This window comes from Salvia hispanica, chromosome 1 (genome assembly GCF_029641045.1).
Source record: "Salvia hispanica isolate PSC_SH4W2 chromosome 1, Shi_PSC_v1, whole genome shotgun sequence".
Classification (NCBI taxonomy): Eukaryota; Viridiplantae; Streptophyta; class Magnoliopsida; order Lamiales; family Lamiaceae; genus Salvia; species Salvia hispanica.
Genome location: NC_142692.1, coordinates 58,797,150 through 58,807,153, shown reverse-complemented (window position 1 = coordinate 58,807,153; position 10,004 = coordinate 58,797,150). Strand labels below are relative to the sequence as shown.

Below are 10,004 nucleotides of genomic sequence, written 5' to 3'. Positions count from 1 at the left end.
TAGATGTGAAGAAAAGGTAGATATAAATGAGATTCACCGGAATACTTGAAGGGCATGGTTTGTAGATGTGAAGCCTCCATCAACCATGAGATTGATGCCGCTCACATACCTTGCCTCATCACTAGCCAAGAAAACCACAGCATTAGCCACATCCTCCGCAGTCAATTCCACGCCTTGCAAGTTTGCGTTGTTCGCCACAAAGCTACGAAAATTAGCCCATGTGTCCTCAGTCCTCAACTCCTCAGGCAAGTGAGCTAGTGCCAACCCCGTCGCAACAGCATATGGCGACACACAGTTTACGCGTATGCCATGTTTTCCCAACTCCGCCGCCACATTCTTGGTGAGCCCCAAAACAGCATGCTTGGACCCTGTGTATGCGTGGGGCCCGATGCCACCCAAGGCGCTCGACACGCTGGCAACCGATATTATCGACCCTTTCTTCGCTGGAATCATTATGCGAGCTGCATGCTTCATTCCAATGAAAGCACCTCTCACATTCACATCAAACACCTTGTCAAAATCAGAGAGCTCAAAGTCCCGGATATCTGGACAGGGCGCGCCTGACACCCCGGCATTGTTCACCATTATGTCAAGGGTACCGAACTTGTCAACAGTGAAGTCCACAGCACGCTTGACATCATCTTCATTTGTCACATCACAGTGGATAAAGGCGACGTCTGAGCTGCCACCAAGGCTTTCAATCAGACGCTGGCCTTGGTCGTCTTGAAGATCGGCTATACAAACTTTTGCACCATGTTTATGAAACAGCAGCACAATGCTCTCCCCAATTCCTGCAGAACCTCCGGTAACAAGAGCGACTCGTCCTAGTAATCTGAAATCATATGTATACTTACTGTCAAATTCCAAAGATTACAGAAACAGTAAACATATTAGGCTTGTCTATAATAATAATCACTATAGCACACTGCCTTGAATGAATTAAACAATGAACAAGAACAATATATAGGCTAAAAAGAGATTGACCTAAAATTTCATGTTAAACATTTTCCCAATTTTCTTCTTCCTGTTTCTGGAAAATAACATCATAAAAGTGTTCGCAGAGTAGAAGAAAAGGCAAATAATATATCCTTCTAAAAAATCAGTTGAATTACACTAGAGACCAGTAAGCAATCTAAATGTCATATCTCCAAATATTAGGAGTGTAACAAACAAAACATAGTACTAGTTTTATTTAAATAAGATAATACGATGACAACTAATAATAACATGTATTACATAACACTTTGGCATCAGTATATAATAACTTATTTGTCATGACATTATCAGAAAAAAGAAGAAATGGAATTTGCAATGAATCACCTAAAATGTGGTTATAAGTAATATATGATACAAAAATTATAACCAACCTTGAAGGGAGAGACTGCGGTGAATCGACATTTGCAGTGCCTGTAGCCATGCTCCACAATCTGAAAACAATAATGGGTATACATATAAAACATAGCAGGCGGGAAAACATTATATGCAAGTATAAACCTAAGTATCAATGCATAATTCAAGATAAACGCATTCAAGACCAACAACTCACACTCTCACAGTATGTTTATTCAAGAATAGTCTAAATCTCCACTCTTAGCCCCCTGTGGGAAGTAATCCCTATAGATCTAGCATCTATAGGTTTGCTCATCCAAATAACACAAACAAAAATGACTATATCCATGCTCATAAGCAAATTCTCCTAGTAAGTTGAATGTTGAATGAAGTAACTGGTAGGTTGAAAACTTGAGTGTTCACTTGGAACCTTTTTTACCAAATCAACCAAATAACTTTATTTGGACCAAACCTGTAATGCCCCGAACTCTTTAAAACGTGGGACGCTACCAAAATACTAAAATTCTAATAATACACTAATTTCTTTTACTTTAAAGTATATATATAAAAAATTAATGAGAATCAAGGGGAAGCAAAAACAGTCTAATAATTTGGAAGGAGAAAATATCAATGACAATTTTCAAAAAAATAAAACATAGTCAACTAAAATCAAAGTAATTCTTCCTATTCATGTCACATCCCCTAAATACACCTTATATAATCAAAAGTCATATTTTTGGGTCACAACCAATACAAAATCACCATCATCATACACACGTTTTCAAAATATAATAACGTCAAACTATTCGAGTTGTTCAAGTTTCAAAAACTGTTCGTATGTACCCAAAAATCCCAAAATGGATAATAGTCAAATATTGGGTTGGGAGACCCTAGACCACATTGACCGCTGCCTCTTCACCGACTCCTTAACCTGAAAAAACATTAAATAATGGGGTGTGAGTATGCAAGCACACTCAGTTGGGAATACGCTGCAAGCAGTTATAACCAATTCTGTAATGAATCATAACATAATGAACCATCTCAACTTTGCTGACAACTATATGAGACTAGTCTCGGTCCCTCGTGGACCTGACCCCTTGTGGGCTATTGGTGGGCTGTCAGAGACCCATATGATCCCTCGTGGATCTGACCCCTTGTGGGCCCATAAGCTATATGAATGACGCACAACACAACAATGATTATAACCATGTAACCACTACGCTTACAGATAAAGTAAACCTAACCTGGCAAGACGCAATTCGAAATAAACTCCTTAAACTTGGTTTGGTTGTCCATACTCATGCCTTGGATGCGCCACTCCTAGCACTTAAGCACTTTAACTTAGTTTATAAACTTTCAAACTTAAACTTTAAACTTGTCATTCTAACTTGAGAACATCTAAAGCTTCTATTCTTAATCATAAAACCAGTTAAAGCATAACAAACTACTCAAATCATCAAGTACAACAGCCACCACACTTACTACTCATACGATCTACTGAAATAAATCACAAAAACGATACGAAACGGTTTTAAACAATTCCAAGAAAACTCATACATCTTCCCTACATCATTCTTTATAGCATATCTCAAGTTCATAATCATCTTACAAAAGTAGATTACTCAAATGAAAATAACAAAATCACCTTCACTATACTCGGTAACTATTCAGGTTACTATTCACAGTATGCCTATTTTAAGTCTAATAAATTCACAAAATATGCTATACATGCTAGTCGTGTAATCAAATCATCCAATAAAAATCCAACACTTACAAATCTCCAAAATATAAAGTGAATTGCATCAACTAAATTCAAACTTAAGCACCCACTTATTTCTAGGGATTCAATCATGCACTTAAGTAAATGAAAGTTCCAAATCAAGCACAATATTCATATAATTCAACTTCAAAGCAAACAATTTAATAGGTGAAACAAATGAAATAATATAAATTCCCAAATCTAGAAATAAAAAATGACAAAAATAGCAAGAAAATCACATCTCCAACCAGCAACAATTTTCTTCCTGCCAAACCAATAAATGCTAACTTAGGATATAAAATTATTGAAGAGAAAATTTCCTTTATACCTTAAATCCCAAGTAATTTGGGTTTAGGGGGACAAAGCTTCAAGCTCAATTTCTACTTAAATGGAGGCTAAAGGAGAAAGTCACGAAGAGGGAGGGGAGGGCTGCGACCGGCGACCACGGTGCCGCCGAAGGAGTAGTCGACGGCGGTCTGAGAAGTGGACCACTGTTGTTGGGTTTGTATGAAGGTTTTGGAATTTGAATGTGTGTGTGTGTGTTTAGTAGGTGTAAAGTGTGTCAAGAGTGTGTATTGCTAGAGAGATATGTGTATAGCTTGGTGCTAAAGTTATGAAGCATAAGTGTGTGCGTGTGGTGGGTTCTTGAAAAAGGTAAAGTAGATATTTTCTTTTCCTATAAAAATATATTCCCTCCATCCCAATAAATATGAAACATTTGGTTTCCGGCACAAGATTTTATACAGTGTTGTTTTGTGAGTTGATAAAGAGAGAGTAAAGTAGGAGAGAGGGAAAAGTAGAGAGATTAATGTTTCCATTTTAGGAAATATTTCATTTTTAGTAGGACAACCCAAAAAGGAAAACGTTGCATTTCTAATGAGACTGAGGGAGTATCTATTAACTTTAACATTAAAACACACAACACAACCCAAAAAAAAGGCATTAAACAATTGCACTAACATTTTCTAATTTCATTTCAAGTTTCTAAAACTACTAATTTCACCAATCAATAAAAATCGAACATTTGGACCTTATTTATTTCACTAGGACGCATCCTCAGTCTAGTAGGACAACCTTTAAAACATTTGACAATCAAACTCATTAGTTCATAAACTAAAGCAATTAATCAATTGGCAATTGAAAAAAAATATTCAGAATACTTTTGAAAATTCCAAAAAAATAATAACTTTTTTAATCTCTTTCTTCTTCCTTTTTTCTTTTTAAAAAAATACGGAGTATTACAAAATCAATCAAAAAAAATTACTAATATTGATAGTTTCTTATTCGAAAAATGCAATTTTTATTCCATTAAGAATTTTGCTAGAAAACAACATTCAGCACATCAGAAAAATCAGACAGAGCAATGTAAATAAAGGCACAGTCAAAAATATAATGGGAAAAGAAAAGAAAAAAAAAAAGGTAATTATGGGTTATTGTCTCATTGACAACAAGATTTCGTATAAATGGAGTTATATAACATATAGAACTTGAAGGGTTTTAAAAAACATACATTCCCTCCGTCCCTATGTAGTAGAGACATTTCTTTTCGGCACGATATTTAAAAAATAATTATTTTAAATGAATTAAGTAAAAAAAAAATAAAGTAGAAAAGAAAAAGGTAGAGAGATGAAGAAAGAGTAGAGTAAGAGAGAATAAAGTACTCCCCCCGTTTCTTTTTAGTTGAGTCATTTTTCCATTTCAAGAAGTTTCTTCATAGTTGAGTCATTTCTATATATGGTAACCTTTTTCTCTTTTTTACTTTACTTTCTCTAACTTTATTCTCTTTATTTTATTCATTTTATACTTTATTCTCTCTACCTTTTCCTCTCTCTTACTTTTTATCTATTCATTTAACACTTCAAATATTCATTTCTAAAACTCCGTGCCAAAAAGTTTCGCCTCAACTATGGCGAAACGGAGGAAGTACCTTAAGAAGAGACTGTTGTTGCTTTGCTTATAGTAAGATGATTCGATTATGTATATATATAAGCATGATTTTTTCGAACCTTTAAGACTGCCAGAGCTGCTTTGAGTGTATTGTGGATCGTTGGTACCATTTTTGTTCTTTCCTTCCATTTTCAAACATATCCAGTAGGATTCCATCGCTATTTCACTTTCATGCGCTTTTAATAATTGTGGCCAATTTTATTTAAACGTTTTTCTATTTTATTATAGTCCTGAATCAAAATTAAATTACCCCTATGTCTGTAGACTTTTTATTTTACTTTACCTTTTAAAATAAATGTTATATATACGTTATATATTAAACTACTTAAAAATACTTTTAAAAAATCATTATATATATAGTATATGAGTCCCATTATCCACAAACCCACTCTTAAAGACCGAACCACCGAACCATAGTTTTTTATGGATGAGATTCAAAAATGTATAAATTATTTTCTCCTTCATCACCAGTCTTTTATTATTCATCCGAAGGTAAATAAGTCATACTAACACGTTACGAATATTTAACTTCATTCCAGAATATATTATTTCATTCCGGTAGGTTTTTACTTCATTATAATAGGATTATTACTTCATTCTAGTACGTAAATGCAGTTTCGCCGTCGCGTGCCGTTCTTTCTCTCTACAATATCTATCACCACCGCTACGACGCTGATATGGTGTAATAAACACATGGAATAATATAATAAATTATATGAATGAAGTATGTGTAGAAGCGTTTGAAGTCCTACTGGAATGAAGTAAAAACCTTATCTAATGACGTAATAACGTTTCTGAATGAAGTAATAAATTCACTTGAATAAATTGCATTTTTTAATGTGAATAAAGTAAAAACTCATGTCAATGAATTCGAACGAAGCATATGTTGAATCATTTCAAAACCTACTTGAAGTAAGTAAAAACATGTTGTAGTTTCAATGCATTACGTACAGAATGAAGTAATAAACCTATACAATGAAGTAAAATTGACTTGTAATGAAGAGCGAAAAAAATTTACACAGCAACATATCTCATCAAAAAACTAGATCTCATGGCCCAGATTTGTTCCCTAGTTTGGTCTTTAAGAAGGGTTCGACATTGATTACAACTCTATAGTATATAGTTAAAAAGAAGAATGATCATTTAGTCATAATATAAAAAAAAAAAAAAAAAGATTTCCAATATACATAAATTTAAAACCACAATACGTATATATGTATATATGTTCCAATATTTTGAGAAATCTAATAAATGATAGTATGACAAAAAGTCTTAACAACAATATTATCACGACAAAAAACACGCAAATTACCAACGGAAAAATCCGTGGGTAAAATCAATTTATGTGTTGGAAAGCGGTATTACCAAGGGATATTAGCCAACGCTAATTTTTTTACCAAGGGATATTAGCCGTTGGAAAATTTTCCAACAGCAAATCCGTTGGTAATTGTCTAAGGCTTTTGGGAAATTACCAACGGCAGTTCTCCGTTGGTAATCTTTCAAAATATGTATTAACAGCATTTTAATTTTTTCTCTGAACCTATACACAATATCATGTTCTAGCCACACCATACAATCAATCAATAACAAATAAACACTGACCAAAAAAATGAAAATCTCATCATTGATAAACCTCAAAAGTATCAGTCAAAATACAACCAACATTCGAAGCAAAAATAAACATAGAAGTGTCGAGTTTCCAAGTGAGCTCATGAGATATATCAACTCATCATTATAATCAGTAGTGTGACTTGATTGTTGGGGTTGCTTGGATGCCATAAACTACTTCATCACTTCTTCCATCTCCCTTTTTTTGCTCGCGTAGTTTTTGATGCATTTCGCGCCACAATTCTTGGCGCAATTCATCTCGTATTCAAAGCTGCAAATCAACAGATTTGTGAAAGTTAAGCTCCCTTGAAATATTTTATAGTCAAACAAATAAGATTCTCGTATTAAGCTCTTGTGTCTCTGCCAACACAAACTCGTGACACAAGAACTGAGCATTGCTAATTGGAATAAATAGTTAGTAAAATAAAAGCAACAGTTATCAAAACAACACTCACATCTCCTGATTTAGATTCTATATTTAATTGCCAAGTTTTGATAATGATGATGAAATTAGATGAGTAATAATTCCTGACTTATTTGGCAGTTTTCTTTTAACTAAACCCAAAATATATGAAATAAATCTCAAAACAAACATTATAAATGTAGAAATAATTACCATCATGAACTGTATTCAAAGGAGCAGTTTATGAAAATTAATTTGGAAAACAAGAAAATGCTCAACTCATCAATTATATCGTCTCCTCCTAAATTTTAAACATTCTAGTTCTCTTGCATCGTGCTACTTCATATATAACCAATTAATGTAGATCAAAAAGAGAAAAAAAAACAAATGAATAATCTAAGGCATCTTTCAAGATGCCAGGCTATTTCATCTTCTTTATTACCACGATCTTCTTTGGTTGTGGTGCATTTGGGTAACTCCCAAATCTGTTGGCACAGATCTTGCAACTTACACTTATACATCATATAGTGGAGTGTGGGCACAGATCTTACAACTAGCAAATATTATAGGATCATGTTGACTAAATAGTAATGTATCATTATGGGGTTTGCTCATTTGTAGGAACTAGTGCAGAGGTAGAGGACAGTATCTAAACAAAAAGCATATTAGTGACCACTTGTACTAAGATGGTTAATGTTATGTTTATATCCCAAAGTGCTGCTGCTAGACCAGGATCAGGTAATGAGTTGGGTCAATAGACAACTATCTGTCCTCCATGACATATAGACAACTTAATGAGCTATACAACCTCTTGGTTGCAACATGGTCAGGCACGTAGAAACAAGAAAACAGTGGCACTTACTTTATTCGCGGATCTGGCTGCCAGACAAGGAAACTTGTCACGCTCTGCAAGAACAGAAAGAACTACTTCTGGACTTATTCATTTGGTCAATCTGCGTGACATGCGAGAAATCCATCAAAATCATACCAACTGCAGCTACTAAGAAATAAAGACCTTAGACCTCAATGTAAGTTCGCACATATAATGGTCATTAACTTAAGGCATTCAACCGCTGATAGCAGTAAAGAAGGAAAATAACCAAATATGGAGCATGGTATATGTACAAGTTCCAAGGCAAAGAATATAACTTAAAAGGTTCAATAGGGCAATGTTTTTCTCCTTTCACATCCCCCAATATGAAAGGAGAGGTCCACCAAGGGAGAATAAGTCTAGAGCATACATTTGTTTTCATCAAAACTATATACGGCCCTGTATAATTCTTTGGGGTAAGCATGATTTATTTAGCTCCCCTTATTATCTCAAACCATAGCATATAGAACATGTATTCTATAAGAGGAGATCCATTTTCTAACAAAGAATATGGATGCTTGTTCCAAGATCACTAATATTTAGGGGAAATATTAGAAACATACATCCAATTTTGACATCCTGTTGGAGCAAAATGTTAGAATAATTGAATGAACAATTACTTAAAAGCTCTCTATGATGATTAACCGAGAACGACGGAGAAGGAGCAGAAACTGTAGAGTGGAAGCGTACCTCGATCCATAACAAATTGAAAGGCGGAATTCTTTGCAGCGGCTATGGATCTTCCAAACGATCAGAGACGTCCTTCACAATAGTCTGCCGAGAGAATACAGAGATATTGAACATTCTTCTGACGTCTGGGGACCATAACCCTAGCTTATATTTATATTAAATATAAACCCCTTTATTTTCTATTCGGTCTCTCATCAAATAGAAAATCACTTTATGGTATCTACACTTATTTCCATAACAATTAAATACACTTTAGCCCAAACTTTAATCTTTATTGGATCACTTTAATTGGACAACTAAAAGATAGCCATACACATTAAATTAGTCATGTGGAAGCCCAAATTACTAACAATCTCCCACTTGGGCAACACATGACACAAAATAAATGTGTACAAACCGAATGAGCGCTCAAAAGTGCTATCACATAGTGTATTTCCGAACAATCTTATTATCAACCATATCGACATAGGACTAAAGGGGCAGTCACCATATTTTTTCATGATTAAACCCATCAGTAATCACATATGCAAATATAATCAACAACAGATCAATTATGGAGTGTAGCATAGAAATTTCATGCAAGGTGATCATACATGCCTATTTCCAACTGGTCCTCCCAAAGTGAGATCAAACCAAAAAATAATGGACAAAACATAATACTTTAATTCTGCAGAGAATAACATGAGTTTATAACTTCATGTTCAAAACACAATATAGAACAATAACCAAAACTACTCCCACTGAACGGAAGTACCCTTAAACAACATAACACCCATTTGAGCTACATGCCCATGAAAGACCTTGGGTGATAGTCCCTTAACGAGCGGATTTGTCATCATCAAATCCGTTCCCTTATGCTCTATATGTATTTGTCCATTCTGAACTCTTTATTTAACAACCAGGAAGCTCCTGTTGTCTTAAAATATAATACTGCAGAGTTATTGTCACAACATAACTTAAGTGGTCTTTCATTACCTTAACAGATGCCCCAAAACATGTTACGAATTCTGTTATCATGGCAGAAGTAGCTACAAGTGTTTGCTCAACACTTCTCCACGAAATGGCTCTACAACCAACAGACACACGTAACTTAAAATGGATCATTTACTGTATTGGCATCTAATCAAATCAGAATCAAAATTCCTAAAGATCTCTCCAAATGATCTGATTTTCTGTATGCGAGCATGTAATGCTTAGTTCTCTATAAATATCTCATAACCCGTTTTGCTGCTTCATAATGATCTATATCGGGTTATTGAAATATCTGCCCAACATATAAACAATTAAAACCAAATTGGGTCTAATACACACTTGAACACACATTAGGCTCCCAATCACCGAAGCATATGGAACCTTCTGCATTTTCTAAATCTCAAGATGTATCTTAGGGCACTGAA

At 34.5% G+C, this 10,004-nt stretch overlaps 1 protein-coding gene and 1 long non-coding RNA gene across 4 annotated transcripts; both read right to left on the bottom strand.

Moving 5' to 3' along the window:
- Window positions 1-6: 6 nt before the first annotated feature.
- On the bottom strand, window positions 7-3,703 carry LOC125223696 ((+)-borneol dehydrogenase 2). 3 transcript variants are annotated; one of them, XM_048126954.2, is made up of 5 exons: window positions 3,417-3,703; window positions 2,574-2,655; window positions 2,173-2,260; window positions 1,368-1,427; window positions 7-832 (listed from the first exon to the last, which is right to left on the bottom strand). In XM_048126954.2, exons 4-5 carry the CDS (start codon window positions 1,415-1,417, stop codon window positions 34-36), a joined length of 849 nt encoding a protein of 282 aa, XP_047982911.1. In that variant the 5' UTR covers window positions 1,418-1,427; window positions 2,173-2,260; window positions 2,574-2,655; window positions 3,417-3,703; the 3' UTR covers window positions 7-33. The 3 variants fall into 3 exon arrangements, with proteins under 3 accessions (XP_047982911.1, XP_047982910.1, XP_047982912.1); XM_048126953.2 differs by having other exon boundaries at window positions 2,574-2,649; XM_048126955.2 differs by lacking the exon at window positions 2,574-2,655.
- Window positions 3,704-6,642: 2,939 nt separating this feature from the next.
- On the bottom strand, window positions 6,643-7,529 carry LOC148934215 (uncharacterized). Its single transcript, XR_016136540.1, has 2 exons — window positions 7,489-7,529; window positions 6,643-6,914 (listed from the first exon to the last, which is right to left on the bottom strand). It is a non-coding gene; the product is annotated as an uncharacterized LOC148934215 (long non-coding RNA).
- Window positions 7,530-10,004: the final 2,475 nt, after the last annotated feature.

Excerpts from the sequence above, each read along its gene's own strand:
- LOC125223696 (XM_048126954.2), bottom strand. The coding sequence starts at position 1,417 with ATGGCTACAGGCACTGCAAATGTCGATTCACCGCAGTCTCTCCCTTCA. Across the intron at positions 833-1,367 it reads CCGCAGTCTCTCCCTTCAAG|ATTACTAGGACGAGTCGCTC; the intron begins GTTGGTTATAAT and ends ATATGATTTCAG.